At 40.3% G+C, this 25,202-nt stretch overlaps 1 protein-coding gene across 2 annotated transcripts in view; it reads right to left on the bottom strand.

Annotated features, from left to right (window-relative positions):
• Window positions 1-17,210: 17,210 nt before the first annotated feature.
• RYK (receptor like tyrosine kinase) overlaps window positions 17,211-25,202 on the bottom strand; it is a 115,647-nt gene continuing 107,655 nt past the window's right edge. For both annotated transcript variants that reach the window (XM_063442256.1, XM_063442255.1), the window contains exons 12-15: window positions 23,785-23,894; window positions 23,106-23,265; window positions 19,546-19,682; window positions 17,211-18,139 (exon numbers count right to left, since the gene is read on the bottom strand). In XM_063442256.1, coding sequence (XP_063298326.1) covers window positions 18,028-18,139; window positions 19,546-19,682; window positions 23,106-23,265; window positions 23,785-23,894 — 519 coding nt within the window. In that variant the 3' untranslated portion in view covers window positions 17,211-18,027. The remainder of the gene's footprint in view (window positions 18,140-19,545; window positions 19,683-23,105; window positions 23,266-23,784; window positions 23,895-25,202) is intronic.

Below are 25,202 nucleotides of genomic sequence, written 5' to 3'. Positions count from 1 at the left end.
GTAGGTGTGTGTGTTCTGTCAGATGGCATGCTTAGTTATGTGTATAGGGTCGTGATGAGGCCGGTACGTGGCCCTTCTGTGGCGCACAGCGTTTCATAGAAGGTTGGCACACGAATGTGCGCTGCCGTTGCGAAATCCCTCAGTTGCATGTAACGAAAGTAGTCTTTCGTGGTTAGTGGGGCTAGTAATTTTAGTTCGTCAAAGGTTTTGAGTTTGCCTGCGTGATATAGTTGGTGGTATCTTTGTATACCTGTATTTTCTATGTTTCGGAAATCCCTTGCCGTCAGCCCTGGAATGAATGCTTTGTTGTGGAAATATGGGGTCATAGGTGAGGTTGGGTGTGTGAGGGCGTATTTGTGCGCCGCGGCGTCCCAGATCCTGATCGAGTTCAGGATGGCTGGGCAGCTTGTGCGGAGTTCTGGTCAGTCGGCTTTCGGTAGCCAAATCCAGAATTGTGGGAGGTCTGTGCCTATCAGAGTTTCTATGTCTGCCCACCTGTGTGTGTCTGGCGGTGAGTGCCATTCTATGATTTGGGCTAGTTGGGCCGAGAGGTAGTAGAGGTAGGGTAGTCCCAGTCCTCCCCTGCTTTTCGGGGTATATAGTGTCTGTCATGCTATCCTATGTCTCTTTCTAGCCCAAATAAAGTCATCTATTGCTGTTTGTAGCGCTTTTAGGTCTCCTTTACAGGAAGTGCTTGGAATAGAAAGAGGAGGCGTGGGAGGAGATTCATTTTGATGCTATGTAGCCACCCTATCCATGATATCGGTTTTCCATGCCATTTGTCCAGATCTTTCAATAGGGTAGTTATGATGCGGTGATAATTTTCCGCATATAGGTCTTTGGGGTCTGTCGTTAGTTTAACGCCTAGATATTTGATGGGTTGGGGGCTTATGTGTAGGTTTGTGTTGTGTTTCAGCCATGTAATGTCTTCATCCGCCATAATGGTAGGTGGACAAACGTTCAAAATCAGCAGGGGATCAAATATTTTTTCCCCCTCACTGGATAAATGGCAATCCCAGTTTTAATGCCGACATATATTAAGGACTGCATTCAACTAATTATAGCCCTTAAAGAGATACTGTAGGCACTTTAACCATTCGGTTAGCCATAGCAATTCTTTATAGTATGCCTCCCAACTGTAACAAGGTCATTGTTAGAAGTGCTTGTGCTGTGCAGCAGGCACTAGGACCATGAAGGGTCCACTTCTGCAGCACTCTCCGCATGGTCCCGAAGGCCGGGAGCTGCCAGGAACCCTTTTCATGCAAGCCTGCCCATATTTTGTGTTGTTCCACCTCTTTTTTTCCACCCCTATTGTAGCCATACCAATTCATACCAGCAATGGGCCCTATGATAGGCTGAAAGCGGTCTGTTGAAACTCTCAGCCAATCACAGCTGCCCATTGCTGTTCAGGATGGTCTGATAAGGACTCTGGTCAGCAGTAAAAATTAAAAAGAATTTAACACTTAAGAGAAATATGGTTCCAGAGGTCTCCAGACACTATAACCACTTTAATGAGATGAAGCAGTTACACTGCATACAGTGTCCCTTTAAGTCAATGTGTTCATTGCACAGTTTGAACCCGCTATAGAGGTTACTATTGAGATTATCACAAGCTTGTTTGTACTCATTGTATAAATTTAGCTTTCTTTTAAATAAACTATATCCTGATTCATTCCTTTTATGTCCCTTTTTTTCCTATGGCTTAGTCACTTTCTTTATCATATCCTCTTTCTTATTTCTATCCCTCACGTCTGTAGTGTGTTAACATTGCATGAGGTGTGAATGACTTGAAAGCCAGAGCTCGGGTGATAATAGGTTTTTGAACAAGTCAGGTTAATAACCACATATGGCTCTATACTCAAAATACATGTTGATATTATAATTCTGCTGTGCCCTCTTTCTTTACATACAGTCAGGTCCATAAATATCTATTAAGATGTGCTTTAACTGCAGACTTTCAGCTTTAATTTGAGGGTATTTACATCCAAATCAGGTGAACGGTGTAGGAATAACAACAGTTTGTATATATGCCTCCCACTTTTTAAGGGACCAAAAGTAATGGGACAGATTAACAGTCATAAATCAAACTTTCACTTTTTAATACATGGTTGCAAAACCTTTGCAGTCAATTACAGCCTGAAGTCTGGAACGCATAGACATCACCAGACGCTGGGTTTCATCCCTGGTGATGCTCTGCCAGGCCTCTACTGTAACTGTCTTCAGTCCCTGCTTGTTCTTGGGGCATTTTCCCTTCAGTTTTGTCTTCACCAAGTGAAATGCATGCTCAATCAGATTCAGGTCAAGTGATTGACTTGGCCATTGCATAACATTCCACTTCTTTCCCTTGGTTGCTTTTGCAGTATGCTTCGGGTCATTGTCCATCTGCACTGTGAACCGCCGTCCAATGAGTTCTGAAGCATTTGGCTGAATATGAGCAGATAATATTGCCCGAAACACTTCAGAATTCATCCTGCTGCTTTTGTCAGCAGTCACGTCATCAATAAATACAAGAGAACCAGTTCCACTGGCAGCCATACATGCCCACGCCATGACACTACCACCACCATGCTTCACTGATGAGGTGGTATGCTTTGGATCATGAGCCGTTCCTTTCCTTCTCCATACTCTTCTCTTCCCATCACTCTGGTACAAGTTGATCTTGGTCTCATCTGTCCATAGGATGTTGTTCCAGAACTGTGATGGCTTTTTTAGATGTTGTTTGGCAAACTCTAATCTGGCCTTCCTGTATTTGAGGCTCACCAATGGTTTACATCTTGTGGTGAACCCTCTGGTGAAATCTTATCTTGATTGTTGACTTTGAAACACATACACCTACCTCCTGGAGAGTGTTCTTGGTCTGGCCAACTGTTGTGAAGGGTGTTTTCTTCACCAGGGAAAGAATTCTTCGGTCATCCACCACAGTTGTTTTCCATGGTCTTCCGGATCTTTTGGTGTTGCTGAGCTCACTGGTGTGTTTTTTCTTTTTAAGGATGTTCCAAGCAGTTGATTTGGCCACACCTAATGTTTTTGCTATCTCTCTGATGGGTTTGTTTTGTTTTTTCAGCCTAATGATGGCTTGCTTCACTGATAGTGACAGCTCTTTGGATCTCATATTGAGAGTTGACAGCAACAGATTCCAAATGCAAATAGCACACTTGAAATTAACTCTGGACCTTTTATCTGCTCCTTGTAAATGGGATAATGAGGGAATAACACACACCTGGCCATGGAACAGCTGAGCAGCCAATTGTCCCATTACTTTTGGTCCCTTGAAAAGTGTGAGGCAGATATACAATCTGTTGTAGTTCCTACACCGTTCACCTGATTTGGATGTAAATACCCTCAAATTAAAGCTGAAAGTCTGCAGTTAAAGCACATCTTGTTCATTTCATTTCAAATCCATTGTGGTGGTGTATAGAGCCAAAAATATTAGAATTGTGTTGATGTCCCAATATTTATGGACCTGACTGTAGCTCTTAGCTTCTATGGTAACATCAATAAACTCTTACTTATGATAAATCAGCTACGTATCCAGAATACCTCACTATTCAGAGATCCATCTTCCATGGCAGTAATCTTTAATTAACAAGTGTCACATTAATCTTTGCATGATTGGAGCTTGCCCTCAATTGAGTTGAATGCATCAGCAAATGTGTCCATTTAGCCTCAAAGTGGCTAGAGTGAGATCAAATATCGTGAATTCACTTATACGTTATACGACCTATAGATTGTATTCTATCCACAGTGAGGAACAAGTGCTGTGCAGACACTGCGGGTGGCCATGGGGGTGGAGTTTCGAGTGGCAATTTACAACGCAAAATATCACAAAATGGATGCACACGGTGACACATATAGAGTAAAATATTTTATTAACATAATTCAGAGATGCCACCAACATAAAAAAAACACAATAAGAACATTTCTTTTTTTATTATTATTATTATTATTTTAAGTTTCCCTTTAAGTTCCCAGCAGAATAAACACCTCAATTCTCGCAATGCAATTGTACCCGGTGCCTGGGTTAGTCTTAGGTGACATTAGCTGCTTTATGTAGTGTTGTGTTGATTCACGTCTACCAGCAATCCATACCCTCTTTTTTTAAACGATTGTATAAAGGAGCCTGGTTAGACGTATTATTATTATTGGTATTTATATGGCGCCAGCTTATTCCACAGCGCTTTACAATAAAAGAGGAATTTAGGATGAGTGTAACAGGAACAATAGGTAGTTGAGGACCCTGCTCAAAGGAGCTTATAGTCTAGAGGAGGTGGGGTATAAACACACGATAGGAAGGGCATTGAGAGAGACAGCAAACAGATGTGGTGGGAAAGTAGCAGAACTGGAGGTGACAGTGGGGTTTGGCCCTTTTAGAAGAGAGTGAGAGGAAGGTTTGAGAGATAGAAGTTACTCTTGTAGGCCATAAGCAATCCTGAAAAGATGGGTTTTGAGAGACTTCTTAGGATTGAAGACTAAGGGGAGTCTAACAGGGGTAGGCAGGCTGTTCCAAAGGAAAGGAGCTGCCCATGAGAAGTCTTGCAGGCGTGAATTTGCAGTAAGGGTGCGAGCAGCAAACAGGAGAAGGTCACCAGTAGAGCGGAGAGACCAACAGGGGGCATATCTATGAATCCGTGAAGAAATGTAAGAGGGGCTAGCGTTGGTTAGTATTTTAAATTGACACCTATGGGGTACAGGAAGCCAGACAGCCAGACTTGATGACACTGATCAGTCGTTAAATATTACCTGGTCACTGGTCTTTTACATGAACATGGAACAAGGGGGAATTGAGAACCATAATGTGAATTTTCTCTTGGTAATTCTCTACTTCACTTTGTTTAGCATGCAGCACGACACCGGCTGGAGTTAATGGCTTCTGTCAATTTTTATTGTGTATTTGTGGTTACAGCATCTCATAACCTTACCAGTAGGTGGTTTCCCTTACCCCACCGCAAAAGATAAAATAAATAATGTGCAACCACTAGATTTAGAAGTATAAAGGGACAACTCCAGGCTCAAATACTAATTTAATGTATTCCATTGGTTTTGGCTTCATTAATATGCTCTATTTTGCACCCTCAAATCTTTTTTAGTTTTTGCATAAAATAGATGTTTTGCAGAATGCTGCACCATAAACCTGCCTATTTAGCCACATCTCATCACTCCAGAAAAAAAAAACTTCCTTATCAAAGATATGCACACAGTTCAGCCACTGCTAGTACTGAATGGCCTGGACAACAAAACAACCTGTGAGACATGTAGTAAGGATATCACTACCTGTTTGTAGTTTCTCTGATTGTGAGCAGCCAGGTTGTGGATTAAAGGGGACCTGACATGCACCAAACTACTTAAGCTCATTAGATTGGGCATAAGAATCTATCTATCTACACATTGTGCCAGCAAGGCCTGGTCTAGTATTCGGGCAAACCTGGCAAATCCCTGGTTTGCCGCAATAGCCATGGGTCGAGGATTGCAGTGGAGCTCAGAGGATCTCCCCTGAAGGCCCATGCAGAGCCAGCACTTTCCAAGCACAAGCCCTGCTGTGTGCCATGACAGGCCAGTGGATGGATCAAAAATCTCCCTCATCGACCCACTGCCACATCAATCTGGAGAGGAAGAGGAGAGCTCTAGCCTGCAACTCCGCCAGGTCCTGATATTTTCTCTAGGGAGGTTGGAGCGTTGCCATGGTTACTATGGCAACTCTCTGACCAGATCTCGCGAGAATGAACTCTTGCCCCAGAAGCTGCAGGGTAGAGTTCACACACCACTGGCCCGCCTCCATGAGCAAAGGTAAGAAGGAATGGGGAGGGGATCAACAGTTTTTTGTAATTAAAAATAAATAAATAAAATTACTTTGCTTCCCCCACAATAAATCACACACTTCACACAAGCAAGCCAACCCTCACACACATTGCATTCCTCACACTACTTCACCTCTCACAGATACAAATTGCGACACATCCCTCCCCCCCTCCAGCAATGCTCAGCAGGAAGGCTGAGCTAGGTAGCCCACTTATTATTATTATTATTAGCCAACAACAATTCGCTCCTTCCTATATTTTTATTTTCCTTCTTTCTCCTATTCTACAAGTACTCTGCTCCTTCTTTCTCCTTTTTTACAAGTACTCCGCTCCCTGCTATCATGTATCCCCCTACTCCAACTCTTCCCCTTCCTCTACCCGCGTGTTACACTCGTTCATGCACATCTGCATGCCCGCACTTCCTTCTAATCACTGAGTGTGCGAGAGATGAATAGAGCGTTCATCTCTCTGGATGGAGGAGGGATTCTGCTTGTGCCGTAGAATCCACTACCGCCCACCTGGAACTACTAGTGGGCGGTAGGGACCAGGTTGACGACCCCTATACTAGGCACTACTTCCCTTATACACACTCTACATCACTTATACATGCACTGCACCCCTTACAAACTCTCTCGACAGCCCCTACACACACTACATAACCTTTACACGCACACACCAACTACATCCCCTGTAAACACTATGACCCCTATACACACACTCCCTCTTGCTCTCTACTTCCCCTAGCCACACATTTTAAACCACAAACACACAACTATGGAAACCTACCTATTTACACAAAACACCACACCGCAACCAACTCACCCTACACACACACATACATACAAACATACACACACAACCCTTCAAACACATACATAATACGCTTTCCTAGCCCTTTTGTCCTCTGGTACCCACTTATGGAGACACCAGAAACAAGTCACAAGCAAACAATGCAAGCAGGTCATTAAATTTGCTTTTGCTGCACAGAACATACAATAGCTCCTTAGTAGGGCTCTGCGCAGGTTCTGCCCTGGTAGAGCATTGAACCGAAATGCTCACTTAGAGGTGCGCATTCTTTTGAAAAGGAAGTGGCTTAGGAGGCAGGCTTATGGTGGAGAATTTTGCAAAACATTTATTATTTTTGTGCAAAAAGTATAAAGATTTGATCAAGCAAACATACAACATTCTAATGAGGCCAAAATATATCTTTCACACTTTAAAATTGTATTGATGTCTGGAGTGTCACTTTAAGTAGCTTACGACTAAGTGGAGCGAATCTCGTTTAACATTGCTTAAAAAATAACCTTTTTTTTTTTTTAAATTCTTTATTTTTAGCGTGCATGAAAATATAACAAGTGGGCTCGTCATGCCCCAACAGCTTTGACAAGCATACAAACAGACATTTAACAGTTGGTTGGCATGTGGAATCTACTGCACAATTTTTATATAGATTAATAGTTGGTTAAACTACTCTGCATAAGTATACATAATATGGCAGGTTAAGTATAACAGTTGCTGAACAAGTCGTAGGGGCATTGGGTTAAACGGCTCATGTTTAGTAAAATAGCTGTGGCTTGCCCTACATATCTAGTAAGACTGCGTTTGGGTATGAAGAATATTTCAGCGGTTCTAACAGATCAGCCGGTGTAGTGCAGTAAAACTGACAGGATTCATGTTAACTCTAGGCTTTATCTTCGTGTTATTATGCCTGTCTTTATATAAAACATACAAGCTAAACATGCTATCTAGAGGCATGATCTTTCAAACATGGTAATAGTTAGGTAAGTATATGAAACAGGAGAGACATTATCACTGGTGCTAACTGGAGTGCTGTTATGCAGAGAGCAGATGTATGCAAACATATGCCTCAGGTAAGGTCAAGGGCCCGTTGAAGGAAGGAGAGAGGGATCTCCAGGCACAGGCTCGAGGTTTTGCACGTCTTATCCTATGCCCTTCTGGCACTGCGGTGGACCCGGCAGAATTTTGTTGCTCAAGTCCCACATAACGGTGTCCCACCTGTCCCTGGCTTCAGCACAGCCCAGTGTACCTTGCCCTCTGGTCCGGTCATGGCCTGCTACCCAGACTTGGTCTCCGGGTCTGCTGCCAGTAACCTGCTTTGCACGCTGAGTCCCTGTATTCCAAGGATGTGGGCTGTCCCTTGGGGTTTGTCCCCGGTTGGATTGAGGTCCAGGTGTGTGAAGGCTGCTGTCATTGTGGCGTTTCTGTGTGCGGTGTGCTGTCCGCTTTCTCTTCCTCCGCCTGCCCGATTTTGGCGTTGAGGTACCGCCGGGTAATGTGGACTTTGTAGGCTTGAGTCGAGTGGAGGCAGCAGTCTTCTGTGGTTGTCCCTGGGTTTGGACGGGTGAGGTGGGAGTGCATGAGCGGCTTGCTATGCGTGTCCAGAATTCCTGGCACAGTTTTTCGAATCTGTCTGCAAAGTTTTTGGCCCAGTCTGAGCTCTCGGGGTTGTCTTGGCTCACTGGGTCAGACGGCGTGTCGGCCATCTTTATCCCGCCACGTGGTCTCAGGCTCCTGAGGGATAGATGTGGTCGCAGTAGCGTGATCGGTATTCCCAGTGGGGACCGGGATCTCCCCCACCGGTCCAAAGGGGGGGGGGGGTAACGGGGCTTCGGTTGGTGCACTGCGGGATATGCAGTCCTAGGCGGGAGATCGGCCGCCTCTCCCAGCCAACGGACCCGCGGTCCCGGAAGGCCAGTTTTCAGGAGGGTAAAACTTTCAGGTTTTGTTGTGCTTGTCGAAGGTATCGTCTGTGCTTGTTTTCATGCTAGTTTTGCTCGCTTTGCTCGCTTTTTGTTTAGTTTTAGTCCATTTAGGCCTTGTGCTGGCCGGAGCTGATAGAAAGCACGTCTGGCCAGCTTGAGGATCAGGCCCCGCCCCCCTAAAAAAATAACCTTTTAATGACAAATTACTTCAGTTCTGTATTTCAATGTTTTGTACGACTCCTGAATTAAATTACATATAAAAAAAAAAAGAAACAACTGTGATATAATTTGTGATCATATGCTCTAGCTGATTCTTCTTGTAAAAAGCAGGGCATGCATTCAAATCACAGAACAGGAATTTAGCAGGACTGTCCTCTATCACAGTACAAATCAGATTGCAGGCAGTTGTTTAAACATCTGTATTAGAAAGCTCAACTTTAGGTTATGACTAACAGATATTCCACACAGCTCACTTCCAAATATTTATATCTGAGTGGGATAAAGAAGAAGAAATCCAGATTAAATATAAACATGTGCATACCTCCCCTACCTTTCAACACAATTTGGATAGGCATTTTACTCTTAGGACAAATGGGTTAAGGTGTATCCAGAGCTTACTGCGTTACCAACAATATTAAATGGTCTGTCTCTCAAACATGGAGACACCATTAATGCATTGTGCTAAAAGAGCTATCAGTTATAGGTGCATGGTCATAATTAGAAGATTGGAGATTACGCACTTCGTTCTATAAACTTGGTTTTCCTTTTGATTTCTTTTTACACTGCCTCTCTTGGCAAACGTATTAATTCCTTGGGATTCTGCTACCACCTATATGACGGCGAGACCCAGATATATCTCTCCTCCGCTGTCCTACAATACGTTACCGGTTGCCTTTCTTCCATCTCCGATTGGATGTCCTCCCACTTTCTGAAACTCAAGCTCTTCAAATCTGGGCTTCTTATTTTTCCTCCTCATACTACTAATCCTCCTTTTGTTTGCTCTAACTGCAAGTTGATGGTACCCTCATCAGCCTGCCCTTGCAAGCTTGCAAGCTTCGATTTTGGCCTCACTTTTGTGCCTCACGTCCATTCTGTTGCCAAAACTGTCGATTCCACCTTAAAAACATTGCTTGCATCTGCCCCTTTCTTATTCAAGATGCTGCTAAGGAGTTTGTTCATGTTCTAGTAATTTCTTTTGATTGATTCCTATAAAACTCTGAACAACTCTAGTCCCAGTTCGTTCACCAACTGCGCTTGCAGGACTTCGAACAATTGGCTCTTTTCCTTTGGAACAGCCTACCTACACCCATCAGATTCTTCCCTAGACTTCACTCATTTAAGAAGCCCACAAAACCCACCTCTCCAGAAAAGCTTATAGCCTCCCAGCGTAATTTTTTATCACAATCCTGTTCTTGCTCTTTCCTAACAGGCCACACTCACCTACCACTTCTGCTACTTTCCAACCTTGTTGTTGGTTGTTATCCCCCTTGATGCCCTTCCTATTGTATTATTATACCCCACCACCTCTAGACCTAGTGTTAACCTCGCAGCTTAATATTATATCTGCACGTACCATTAATCCCACTACTATCAGGCAGCCACGTTAGCTCCTGTCTTCAGTTCTAATACTGATATAAGCATTTGTGTGGCATATGTGGCTTTCTGTTAATTAGTATGTGATTATTAGAGATCAATTTCTTGGCTGATTGCCCTTAGGTAACTCGTTGAGCACACAATTCAACTATATTGCTACATATACTCCATGCAATTTTAATACATCGGTGCACATTGTTATTGATAGTTGTGTGGAATATACAAAAAGTTACATTACGGAGTATCAGACACACTCCTGATACACTGACGCATTGGTTTCTGTTGTTGCTAAGCAGATAATTTTTGCCAATTGAATCCTTCCACTATATTTATGTGACAATTACATACTGAGTCCTGGCTGATTTCATGATTAACGATACTAGCTTTCCACATAATTAGGACATTCTCCAGTGGACTAGACATTTCTTTACTCATTACCAGATATTGATATATCTATCTGAGCCAGCTCAGTTAATTATTTTATTCTTGTGTGTCATTTCTCACTCCCTTTTCCTTTTTTTTGTGCTCCTTACGTAGACTACTACAACAAACTTTTTTTTTGAGTCAGGTAGCTACATTAGGGTTTGTTTTGTTAATTGTATGTGAGTCTTTTCCGCTCAATAAAGTATTTTCGAGATTTTAAAGTTATTATTCTTATCTATACACTTTTTAGGGACAGATCTCTTCTTCCTCTTTTTTGCTACTAATTCCATTAGGGTCCCTGTGCTGTTGCCTTAGATTTTTGGCCAACCACTCTTTATCTAGAACTAAAAAATGGTTTCATGCTGGGACCTTTTAGACATGACATCTCTCCTGATCTCTCTCCGCCCACCTTGACTCGTGTTTCTGACTGCCTCTCTGCTATTTCCAACTGGATGGCTGCTCACTTCCTTAAACTCAACCTGTCCAAAACAGAACTTCTAGTTTTTCCTCCCTCAAGTGCTGCTACTCCTGTTGTCTCCATCCAAGTCAACGGCGCTACTATCACCTCTACCTCGCAGGCTCGCTGCCTAGGGGTTCTTTTCGATTCTGACCTCTCTTTTACTCCCCATGTCCAATCGATAGTCAAATCCTGTCGCTTCCAACTCAAGAACATAGCGCGCATCCGCCCATATCTAACGCCGGACGCGGCTAAGATATTGGTTCATGCTGTTGTTCTCTCTCGCCTCGACTACTGCAATCCCCTTCTGACCGGTCTTACATGTTCCCAGCTTGCACCGCTGCAATCTGTAATGAACGCGGCTGCAAGGCTTATTTTCCTGTCCGGTCGCACCTCCCACGCCTCCACGCTCTGTCAGTCCCTGCATTGGCTTCCAGTTAGATATAGGGCCCAATTCAAAATTCTGGCACTTGCTTACAAATCCCTACATAATGCTGCTCCAACATACCTATCCTCCCTCATACACAAGTATGTCCCGTCGAGACCCCTGCGCTCATCCCAAGACCTACGCCTATCCTCTGCCCGGATCCCCACCTCTGACGCTCGCTTTCAAGACTTCTCTAGGGCTGCACCTATTCTGTGGAACTCACTTCCCTCCTCAATCAGACTTTCACCCAGCCTCCACTCCTTCAAAAAATCTTTGAAAACTCACTTCTTCGTTAAAGCGTATCAATTAAACTGTCAGCAGGCTTCTCATCCCCCACCCCTTGACTCCTTCCCTGCAACTGTCAAAAATGACCTACCAAGCACTCAATAAACCCTTCTCTAACAAACTATTTAATTCCCCTACTTTAACCCGTTTGTGTCACTATACCCCACTCCCTCTAGCATGTAAGCTCATTGAGCAGGGCCCTCAACCCCCTCTGTTCCTGTACGTCCAGTGGTCTGATCTCAATTATGTGTCTGTTAGTCCACCCATTGTACAGCGCTACGGAATTTGTTGGCTCTATATAAATAATAAAATAATAATAATAATAATAATAATGACATCCCCTCCCCTCCCCTCCCCTCGCTCCAGTGTCACTGGTATGAAGCGGTGTATTCCAGGCAGTACTTATTTCTGGTTTCCTTCAAAGGGACTTCTAGATTTTTCGATAGTAAAAGTAAGTAATTTAGACAGAAGTAGTTAATCTATACAAACTAATAACTTAAACACGAGGGCAGCAATTTACGGTCATACCACGTAAGAAATCTGTGATGCTGTCATACACAGAGTTCCTAGGAAATAGGATGTGTGGAATTCATTACCAGGAAGAGATCGTAAAATATGGAGGGATGTTTTATACCACAATCACATGATAAACACCTTTTACAATTACCAATATCATTTTCAGATAATGTCTGTTCATTCCAGTAGTTCAGAACTCTTGATCTACACCCTAATTTAGGTCCTCTTGGAATTTTAGAGTGTATCCAGAATAAACAAATGTCCACAGCAGCCCTTTCTTCCCTATACAACAATTGGTAAATGGGTCAAAATAAAGTGGTGTATTTAATTTAGGTCCCAGTCAAAAAAAGATTACAAAGCACTGGTCAAATTTGTAAAGAGTTTCTCAAATTGCAGTCCATCAAGTAGTCAAGGAAGGCACGTTCTGCCAACGATTTAAAGCAGGTGAAGCGAGCAGATGGCAAAATCTAGTTATGAGTATGATTCAAATGGAAATGAGCAGATTAAAAATATAGAAGGACCTAGGAGAATATTCATAGGAATGGATTTTATTGAAACGGAATATATATATTATTTAGGTCAAAAGAGTAGAGCAAAGTTGGAGTGTCACGGACGGATATACCTTAAACCAAGAACTGTCAGGAATTGATCAGGCCATCCCATTGTTTAGGCCAAAATAGCCAAACGGAAAAGAAGGGGAATAAAAACACCCCAGAAAAAAACAAAAACCTCTTTCTGATTGCCTGCTTATAGCTTCATAATTGAAATCCCTTTGTCGGTTATATCCCAATTAATGGTTTAGCAAATACACAAATATGTTTGCTATCCTGCTTTTCTGAATCTAATCCTACTCTGGCACTAGCAAAACATAGCACTTTCTATCATTAACTTTATGAAAAAAAGAATCATACCCTACACTAAGTCATATGATTGCGATGACAATGAATACACAGCACATCAAAGGCGCATGGCCATGCAGAACTGACGCCAATAACAGATTGGCACAACCTAAACATATTGAGAAACAACTTGTTGCAACACAATCTAATTGCATACATGATGAGATATTGAATACTTTATGACGTCACGTCTCTTTATCCTGCATGTTCTGTTCTTTGGTGTCTGTTTTGAAATCAGGTGAAGACAAACATTAGAAGAAGTAGCTTCCTAGACAGCAATCTTATATTTAAGATTTTGCAGACTTTAGGACTAAGTTGTACAATAAATGTTTAACCGAGAAAAAAAAAAAAAAAAGCACCTGGAACCTCCCGGGAGGATGTTAAAGGGGCACACTTGGCACCATAACCACTGTTGGTGGCTGTCATGCTATTTAAGAACCAAGGCTATATATACACACCATATTTTTATAAACACAGATACAATCAGTGGGTGTTTATATTAATGAAATGTGCTACACATGCTTAGCCACAAAATACTGTAAATATGAGTCTTTTAAATCTGAAGAAAATAATTAAAAATATGGAGAAACATTCATCAATATTGCAGCCTCCCACCCGAAAAATACACATTTATTAAAGACTCCAGTTAGGAACACTGTAGACACTAAGCATTTCAAATCAGTGAAGTGATTATAGTCTAGAGTACCCAGGCGCTGTCCTTCCATTCAGGATTAAACCATTTTTTTTAATGCTAAACGAGAGACCCAGCAACCTATTCCCTCTGTGTTACTTGATCTCACGAGGAAGCATTAGCCTGAGCAGCAATGGGCAGCTATCATTGGCTGAGATTGTCCACTGACTGCACTCATCCTATCACAGTTGCATTGCAGGTTGGAATCAGTATGGCTGCAAGTGTGCAATCTCAGATTTAAGCACACCTCCTGGGGAACAGGGGCTATGGGAAACCAGGGGGGCTTCATCCAGTGCTAAATTGTTTGAAAATGTCTTATCCATGAAGTGACAATGCCAGGGGACTCCATGCACTATAATTGATTCAATAAAATCGGTTTTAGTGCCTACAATGTCCCTTTAAAAATACACTTCACGCACCATAACCACTATGGCAGCAACCCCCCCCCACAAACGCCAAGACAGATCCCTTGCATGCCTCGTGTCCTGTGGGGCTCAAGAGCTGGCCACATTGGAGCCCCCCCAGAGGCTGGCAGCGGGCAGCAAGGGAGCATACTCACCTGAGCTCTTCCTGCTCAGCTCCCTCCGCGCTGCTTACTGAAGCCGGAATATGACAAGCAGCGCGCGTCTACTCAGCCTGCCCGCGGCCCCATTGGACAGGTGAGTAATCTACTGCAGCGCTCCCAGGGAGGCTGGGTGGGTTTAATTTTTTTTTTATTGTGTGTGTGTGTGTGTGGGGGGGGGGGGGGGGGAGGGAGAGAGAGTGTGTGTGTGTGTGTGTGTGTAAATGTCTGTCGGTCAGTGAGTTTGTGCATCTGTCAGTGTGTGTCTGAGTAATAGTGTGTCTGTCTATCAGTGTGTGTTTGACAGTGTATATAAAGAGTGTTTGTCTGTCAATGAGTGTATGCATCCATCAGTGAGTGTGTGCGTTTGTCAGTCAAAGTGCGGACTTGACTGGAAGGGGTAGGGAAGATTTAAATTAAAGGGGGGGGGGGGGGGAGATGCCAGAGGACCGTCCTGCCTAGGGCAGCACAAATCCAAAATACACCACTGCACAAGACTCCTTGCACACTACATCATAAAACGCTATAGGCTTTAGAGTGTTTATATAAACTGCTGTAGAATTACTGTGAAATCAAGGGACAGGGTGTAAAACGTTTATCACTACTAACGCCACACATTGAATATGCAATATAATATGGCTACCTCTTTGAGTCATATTATAAACTGGGGTTTAAAAAAAAAAAAAGGCAGCAATATGATTAACTGGAACAGGTTACTTTTTTTTTTTTTTTTTTAATCAGGATCCATTTACACTGGGGAAAACATGGAAACGTGAGGGCAGATAAGAACCATTCGGCCATCTAGTCTGCCCAATTTTCTAAATACTTTCATTAGTCCCTGGCCTTATCTTATAGTTAGGATAGCCTTATGCCTATCCCACGCATGCTTAAACTCCTTTACTGTGTTAACCTCTACCACTTCAGCTGGAAGGCTATTCCATGCATCCACTACCCTCTCAGTAAAGTAATACTTCCTGATATTATTTTTAAACCTTTGTCCCTCTAATTTAAGACTATGTCCTCTTGTTGTGGTAGTTTTTCTTCTTTTAAATATGGTGTCCTCCTTTACTGTGTTGATTCCCTTTATGTATTTAAATGTTTCTATCATATCCCCCCTGTCTCATCTTTCCTCCAAGCTATACATGTTAAGATCATTTAACCTTTCCTGGTAAGTTTTATCCTGCAATCCATGAACCAGTTTAGTAGCCCTTCTCTGAATATCAATATCCTTCTGGAGATACGGTCTCCAGTACTGCATACAATACTCCAAGTGAGGTCTCACCAGTGTTCTGCACAATGACATGAGCACTCCCCTCTTTATACTAATACCTCTCCCTATACAACCAAGCATTCTACTAGCATTTCCTGTTGCTCTATTACATTGTCTGCCTACCTTTAAGTTATCAGAAATAATCACCCCTAAATCCCTTTCCTCAGATGTTGAGGTTAGGACTATCAAATATTCTGTTCTGCTCTGCTCTGATCATAAAAGAAAATGAGATATATTACACATAGATTTGTGTTGTGGAATTCACTTCAAATTAACTTATTTTGACAGACTCCATTGTTGCGGATTTTCCAACCTGATTTACTGTAGGCACACAGTTGTGTTCTTCAATAAGTTTGGCATTAATGAGTCAGTAAGACGTTAACAAAGGGTATTACTTGCAAGTAGTGCTTCAAGATCAATAATTGTAAATAAATTAGCAAAAACTTATAAAAAGGCAAAATTCCAGTGTTTATATTTCCCATAACACTGGAGTACATGACAATAAAAACACATTTAAAAAAACCAAAACAAACATGTTTTCATAATAGATTCCCTTTAACTCTGTTAAAAGAATACCATGAAAGTGAATTTAAATACAGTTCAAATTACTCATTTTTTCAGAGTACTTGTGAGTGGATGACAGACTATATGACATTTGTCCCTTCCCTCCCAGATAAAATAAATGTATCAATATACACGCATACAGGGAGAAGAATTTCTTCATTTTCATAAAAGACTGGATATATAGAAAATAAATAAAAACAAAATTAGACAAGAGATAAACACTTGTATACATTACTAATGAGAGGTAATCGGCTATTGGCCAAAAAGAATCAGTGCACCCTATTGGCAAGCATTTCACATAGCAAACAGAGTGCAATCCAGAGATAGCCATCAGGAAGTCCACATCTCCCATGAGAGCAATACTCACCAACATGTCCACACTAGCTGTTGGTAAAAGGTTGCTAGTGACCATCGGTGTAGACAAACCAACCTGTGCATACATTTTAACTGCAGCACACATTGTCCATTAGAATGCATCTTGAATAACACAGGCAGAGATTGTACAAATGATTTAAGAATTTGCTAATGATAGACAAAAAGAAAATATGTTCAATGACTGCCTGTTCAAGTCCAAGATAAAAGTTTCATGATGATACTCCCTTATAACGGATTTCCATAAACTAGCTGTTCGTAATGTCAAACTAACTGACTCTTTCCTGGCAATGTAATTTTGTCATAATGTTTGCCTAATAAAGATTTGGACAATTTCAAGAAAGGTTCCAGGAATATTGGGACCTTGCAAACTTGGGAGGGACAACAGTCTAAGATGAGATCCTTTGGGACCATATTTTCTATGCAGTGATATTACTGTAACAGACAATTAAAATTCACTGGAATGAGGTGACGCCTTAGGAAATGGGATTTGTAAGTGTGCCTGATGAAGCCAGCTGTATCAGCTGCTAGGGAATCTGCTGCGAGTTATCTGGAGCAAGAGAAGAGGTGTGATAAATTGCGGAGCACATCCAAAAAAAAAAAAAAAAAAAGCTAAGGAAAGAGAGATACCAACTTTATATCTGAATGAGCGTACCATAACTATTTCACTGCAGGCCTTGCAACAGATGTAAATTTCAGAAAAATTGTTTAAAAATGAAAATAAAATAGAAATGTCCTGTAACTTGAAAATACTGTGAAATATTAAATTTCTAGCACAAAAAGGAAACAAACATTAAAATTATTGCTACAAGTGATGCGCTTTACGATATCCGACAGAAGATCTGTTAACCCCCTACCTACAGATACAGATGGGAATTCCTGCAGCAGAACAGCCGTAAGCAACATGGCATTGTCAATGTCAAATGTTATAACTTATCTCTTCTTTCAGGTTACACATCTTAAAGATGTTCAAACACATTCATTAAAAATAAACCGTATTATATATTTTTGTTTCGCCTTTTTTTTTGGATGAGTAACAAAAAAACAAAAAAAATTAAACGGAGTATAAAAAAAAATAAAAAATTAAAATTAAAAAAGCAACAAAGTTCAATATTTATAAAGTATAAAATGTCTTTCCGGTAACAAATGTCCTCTGTATAAACAATCTAACGTTTAACTGTAGTGATTTGCTGTTAATACAAGACGATATCCGTGTTCTTGCGTGTAGTGTTCATCTTGCTTGCTCCATAAAAAAAAAAAAAAAAAACACGTGCTTGAATAGCTATAAAATGCTCAGTATAGGAGGTATTTTACAAAAACATTAAAAAAAAAAAAAATGAAGACTAATATAGCATCCTAAGGCACTGTGTGGAGGAAGCTTTATACAAGCGGTGCGATAGTCTGTGAAGTCCTTGCAGTGCCAATCCTGATAAGCAGCAGGCTTCGGCTTTCACACATAGGCTCCAAGTGCTGAATGGAATTCAGTTAGGCACTGTACCAGTTGCTGAAATTTGGGTCTCTCTTCTGGGTCCAATGCCCAGCAGCATGCCATGACCGCAAACCTGAAAATGAAGAGCATATGTGAGGTTAGGAAGTGTGGAAATGGAGTGCAAGAGCAAAAACTCCCACCTATGCAGCTGATAGTGTACACTTAGATCAATAAAAGGATAATTCGGTTAGTATCAGTGAAAACAAAAATATAGATTGAGAAAGGACATGCACATAGATTGATATATTTCAACTTATGGGACATGTAAATCATCTCTACTAAAGTAGCCTTTTATTGTAAGATGCAGTCCACATTTGAAGCAAGCCTGTCACTCAATGAAACTTCCCATTAATCAATGGAGGATAATAATGTTGGAGATGTGTAAATATCTTACAGAATTTTGAAAAACATCTGCATTTCATATGCTGGCCTATGTCAGCTCCCAGAATGCATCAGGCCACACTCACACGTGCATATGTTTTACCCTTCTAAATGTACTTTAACTTGTTCTCTATCTGGTGCTGAAAACACAAAATGACTAAACGAATATGCCCACAGAGTTTTACTGCAATACCAGTAAACTGAAAACAAAAACAAACCATCCATCATAAAAATCTTAACACAAAGAAATGTTATGATCTATTGATTAATGTCAAGCTTTTTTTCAGGTGAAATATGTGCTTTATAGTCATCCCCCACATTAAAGATGCAAAGTTGCAATGGGCCTAAGCGTAAAGACACACCAGCAAACTGAAGTGCACTAGGTGTCTGAAGAGCGAATTATTTGGCCAGTGGGGTGTCCCTTTAAGTCTTTAAACTTCAGCTTTATTTAATTGGATGCTCGTTTTATGAATGAGATATTTACTCTGTAAGTATCTGAATTACATAACCCATGAACCAGCAGATGTTTATGGAATATATGCACAGCACACTTACAATGGCAGGAAAAACATTAGCCAAGAAATCTCTACTCCAGTCTCAAGAAATATGTGGTGAAACTGAGCTTTTTAACAAGTAGGTTAATGTTAGGTTTGGAAATTCATATTTCCCACTAGCCATTGATGAGTGAAGATTTTGTAGACACTCTCTCTTGGAGGGTATACTGTACCTTCCAGTGTGGAGTAAACTTTTAAGGCCTGGCTAGTAGCATAAAACTACACATTTCAAGGCCTTTTCCCACTTAGTGTTTCAGTGATTAAAAAGGTTTAAAAATGATTTCTCGAATGCTTGAAAGATAATGTTTTTCATCATATTAAGATTATCATCCAGAAATGTTAACTCCGATCAGTAAATGAGAATGCAAATCTACAGTAAGTAGACCTGCAGGAATTCTACCTGAAAGTATGCCTAAAAATAATTAGGTTGCCTGTGTGACTAGAATGCAAACGTATATGTTCGGCACATTATAAACAAACAATAACAATTGTGCCTGTATTTTGAAAAATATTGAGAACATTCTTCAGAAATGCAGATACTCACAGCTCGTCAGGACAGTTGATTGGCTGAGCTATTCTATAGCCATCTTTCAGGTAAGCAGCCATTTCAAACGGGTCAATATCAACATAAGGTGTCTGTCCAAGTGTCATCAGTTCCCACAAGGTCACTCCAAACGCCCACTGCAAAAATAAATATCATTATGCATTATTGGCAATATTATAGTAATTTCTTGTATACTACATTATACACAAACAAATATAAAGAACAGAGCGTAAAATGAACTACAGATGTTCTTGGCAAGCCTATTTTGTCTCTCTTCTGAAAGGTGATTAGCGTGCAATTTATTGATTTGACAAATTACAGTAAGAAAATATGAGATCTAGATGAAACGGTCAGGAATCTGAGAAAACATGCAGTTATTTTCAACCAAATGACTGCTGTTCACTAGAGCGTTCAAGTAAGACAGCGCATTAGAATAGAACTGTTCACTTTAATGAAATGCTAAAGCATAAATGGGAGATACATTAAACAGTATTATTTACACTGTTAAGGATAAATTATTTGTGTTAAAATGGCTAAGCAGCCCAACTAGGACTGAAAGCTCTTCATATTAGCACAACTCCAGCAGCCTCAAACCGTTCCCCTCTCTAATCCTGAAGTTTTAACAAGTTAAAAGGGCATGGCAATCAGAATGATATGCCAGCTCTCAGGCTCTCCGCAATCAGCAGGGAATAAGCCACTCAAAAGCACCTCTAAATTGGAAGAAATACTGAATTGTACAATTGTATAAAAGAAAACAAGTACTTTTGGTGGAATTCTTTATGTGCTAGGGAGCTGATGTTTCTAAAGGTCAGTCAAGAGCATACAGTGATTATATGTTGCATAATGGTTTCCAGATCGAATAAGACATGCATCATAATAAAGAAAACACAGAAATAGTACAGTAAAACACAGTACAAGACTGTTCAATGGTTGAAAGTATGGACCAAAAAAAATAAATTAATAAAATAATAAAAATACTCATACCGCAACATATGGATTGGGTTGCTGTGGGAGTGATTTCATTGATAGTGACCAATTTTAAGAGCAAGGTATTTCCTCTGTGTAACTACTTCAAGGTCTAGCAGGGAAGCGCAAAGTGTATCGTGGGTATCAGGTTCCTTTCCATGTTGTGCCTGATGGGTGGCATTACAGGCTTCTGGGTACGGACCTTATATTGTACTTCCATTTAAGAGTGGAACAGAGGAAGGATAAAAGGCAATGCAGCAGAACCCATTATCTGCTCCTGCTTCTAAACCACCACAAATTGATAAAACTAAAGCGAATTTCTCCAAGAAGGCAAGAACAGAGGAACCCAACATTATGAAATTACAGGGAATAGTAAGCATTTCTGGGTTATGGCAAACACATGTTCTGTTTAAGAGGGCAAGGGAGGTTGGAATTTTAATGTAGTCCTGTGGTGTGCATCTAGCATTTATTTTATTTTTCTTTATTCAAAAAAGAACATCTGGTGACACACATCTTAAAGGGACACTATAGTCACCTGAACAACTTTAGCTTAATGAAGCAGTTTTGGTGTATAGAACATGCCCCTGCAGCCTCGCTGCTCAATCCTCTGCCATTTAGGAGTTAAATCCCTTTGTTTATGAACCCTAGTCACACCTCCCTGCATGTGACTTGCACAGACTTCCATAAACACTTCCTGTAAAGAGAGCCCTATTTAGGCTTTCTTTATTGCAAGTTCTGTTTAATTAAGATGTTCTTATCCCCTGCTATGATAATAGCTTGCTAGACCCTACAAGAGCCTCCTGTATGTGATTAAAGTTCAGTTTAGAGATTAAGATACAATTATTTAAGGTAAATTACATCTGTTTGAAAGTGAAACCAGTTTTTTTTTTCATGCAGGCTCTGTCACTCATAGCCAGGGGAGGTGTGGCTAGGGCTGCATAAACAGAAACAAAGTGATTTAACTCCTAAATGACAGTGAATTGAGCAGTGAAATTGCAGGGGAATGATCTATACACTAAAACTGCTTTATTTAGCTAAAGTAATTTTGGTGACTATAGTGTTCCTTTAAGATTAATTCAAACTAGGCACTATGAAACGTACAATCACTGCTTAGTGAATGGTATGGACAGATACTGTAAATGAACTCGATTACTGTCATGAGATGAGCATAGAGAGAATTAAACAAGGAAGGAATGACTACATGTGTAACCATGGAATTATATACACTCCTAGTATTACTGCCAGAATTGCGATTTCAGACACATTTGTTATATGAACATATTTACATGCCCTTCCCTGTTGACAGGCAACACAAGGACTAATACGAAATCAAGGACTGAAAGTGCTTTGAAACTGTAAAATAATTTCCCTGCATAACTTAAGTCTGCAGTGCGTTGATAGGAGTATAAAGTTAATCATAAATGAAGAGATCTTAAAAACTCAAGTTCTCCATTTTTCAGAATTGCATAACCCAATACTTGAAATTAAAATAAAAAGTCATAACTAGTGCATCTTCAATATGCAGGAAAAATTCTAAATCCTCATTTAGTAACCTCTTCTTTAGTCTGGACAATTAAGAGACAAGTCAGCCAATTGCTGGTCTTTCAACGGAAGGAAGGAGAACAACAGTGCTAACAAAATCACACATTTTGATTGAGCAAATTCAATTTCTAAAATCCTCTTCTTTTTTTTGGTACACATCAGATAAACAATCAGTCACCTGGAGGCAATGCGCTTATTTGACCAAGTCTATGGTTACTGAACACCCTTTTGCACATAGAGCACTATAAAATGTATTATGTTATCACAACTGATGTTACAAATGTATTTTTTGCATTTCTCCCCCAAGTAGTGATCTTATTTGTCCGTTAAAATGTGTAACATTCTACAGGTGGTTTTAGGGGGCAGATATTGTGTTTAATCCTATGCACATCTTTAAAAGTAAAGTTAACAAAACAAAAAAAAGTTAAAGCTTCCAAAGAGCAATAATCCATGGTTACTTGTCAAAATCTAGCTCCATTTTCTGAACACCGTTTCTTACATACACATTAATTTCCAGAAAGTTCTTATGCAATTCACATGTCCATTTTAGGTTGTATAATCTTGTTAATAATAAAGGACACAGTTTTACATTTTGTTTTTACATCCCATCAGCCATGATGGATTAATAAACAAAGCATACACCAGTTAAAGTTTCCATACATAGTGAAGACGACAAATAGTTTTTTGGAAATCGTTTATGGTGCAAACCATTAATGTTTAACAAGGAAGGGATTCAATGTAGCATTAAAGCATTTTTTGTAAAGGGTCTTATAAATCAAGTTTACTGTCTCGTGTCAGGCATACACAGATACTTTTTTTTTTCCCCACAAACTCTACATTGCGTCCAGTTGTTCACATTCATTGGAATTAAATGCAATAATACAAAAAAAAAAAAAAAAAAAAAAATATATATAATATCTACTAACAACACATTAAGTAATTTAAATAGCAGTGATTACTGGGTACCTTTTATTAATACATGGTCTCTTCAGAAGAATCGCGTCTATACAACATTGCACTACATGCACTTACAAGAGCAAACACACACTTACCACATCTCCAGCGCTAGAGAATTCTTTGTTCACAAGGCTCTCAAGAGCCATCCAGCGTACCGGTCTGTTCTCATTGTCTCCAAGACAATGGTAATCCATGGGGAAGAGATCACGTGATAATGCATTGTCTGTAATCTTCACCTGGAGAGACTCGTCAATTCTGAGGAGATACAGACAAAGCATGAGGAGCACCATGCATAGACTGATTACTGTGCAAAGTGCTAATGGTCTTGGTTTGTCATAAAATATTGAGCAGAAGTATTATTTTTTTGTACAAGATGGCACTAAAGAAATTTCAAATACTATCGTTAGTTGATGGAGTAAATAACATTTCCAAAAGGAAATCACTTTTCCAACTGCGTGGAAGACATTTTGTTTCCTCTGGTTGACCTGCTCTATAAAAACACTGTTCTTATATATTCTTGTATGCTCTGAAAGATGTTAAAAAATAACATTATCTATGTGTTGTCATTCGGAATTTCCCTAATGTTTAGTCATATTATCACCATCTTTGCCTTTTTTGAAGCAGTTTAAAAAATGATTTCCATTAAACAAGTAGATGCATCGTTCCCACAATGACCTGTGGAGTAAGCTTCAGTGCACAGAAGATCACTAACCAGTGGGTTATGTGTAAAGTGGGTCAGTTCTGAGAAGTAAACAGACCTGAGGTCATACTTACACACAATTTCGAGCAGCGAGATCTTTGTGGATAACTTCCCGTCGGGCTAAGTAACTCATTCCACAAGCAATCTGTATGGCCATGTGTACGAGATCTTGCTGGGAAATTGCCTAAAGGAGGAATGTATAGAGTTGTCAGGAAGGTAGAATGTAAAATAAACATTTCTATTTAACCAGGCAACAAAAATGAAAGATTGAGATTCACACTGCCAGACACATACAACAATCCAGGGTTCTAGAAAGGAAAATGGAAAATCACTGTTATATTTACATTGAATGGATAATACAGCTGTCCAGATCTTATCAGCTCAAATCACGCTTAGCACGGAATCAAATTAAAAAAAAAAAGCAGAGTCACAATAGAAAAAAGGTGCGAATACGTGTTCTGCAACACTTAAAGCAACAGGTTGGGTACAATAACAAATTTAATCGAAATTAATTTATGGTTCCAGGAATTCTCATGCTACCAAACGGTTCAACCCCAAAATCTGTGTTCCTGTGCCGAATCGCGCTGGCTCTCTGCCCTTCCCTTTTCTAAAAATCTCTAAACTGAAAGGCTCTTGCAGAATTGGCCAGCAGTGCCATAGATTTAAAGACAGCGGTCAGCTGACACTCTCTGCCAATCAGTGACTCCCCATTCATAAAACTGTGTTGAAAAGTAAATTTATTTTAAAGCCAGTAATATGAATGGGGATTCACTGAGAGTGACAACTAGCAGCGCTGCTGCTGCCTGATTCTCTAAGAGCGCTCTGATTTAAAAAGAACAAGATTTTAAACGGAAGAAAAGAGGCAGGGAGATTAATCACTGGAACACAGAAGTTTGGGTAAACTGTACAAAAATTGTTTAACCCCTTAAGATGAGCAAGCGCCAGGGACCTTCAGGCACCACAACCATTTAATTTCACATATTTATTAACAGCAAAGTCTGATTGTTGCTGATGGAAATAAAAGTGGCATTTTTTGCAAGTTTTGCACAGAAGATGTAGGCAAATTAGATTTCTTGTGATGTTTCTGCAGTCAGAAAGCTGGCTGAACATTATAGGAAACAATTCAAAAACATTTGATGAACTCAGGATAGCCAATTATGGGAAAGGAGCTCTGGCGCAACTACTAGAGGACTTGGTTAAAAACGAACTTTGCATTCCAATGTCCAAAATATTTAAAGAGATGCAAAGAGAATACAACCTTTGATTTTGTGACATTTGCCATTCATCACTTGTGGACTCTAAAAAAAAACCAAGGCTGAGAAGACAAAATTCTCCAATTCTTTTCAGTCACTTCCAAACCTATAATTATTTGCAAAGCATCCTTAAAGGGTTACTCGAAGCTTTATTAAAACCCCTTCAATTTATATTATGAATACCCAATGGACTAGGAATTTTGTCATGCCGCCTATATCATCTTTCTGCTCTGTTCCCT

Source organism: Pelobates fuscus, chromosome 2 (assembly GCF_036172605.1).
Source record: "Pelobates fuscus isolate aPelFus1 chromosome 2, aPelFus1.pri, whole genome shotgun sequence".
Lineage (NCBI taxonomy): Eukaryota > Metazoa > Chordata > Amphibia > Anura > Pelobatidae > Pelobates > Pelobates fuscus.
The sequence above is the reverse complement of the archived record's forward strand: the minus strand, read 5'-3'. Positions and strand labels throughout refer to the sequence as shown.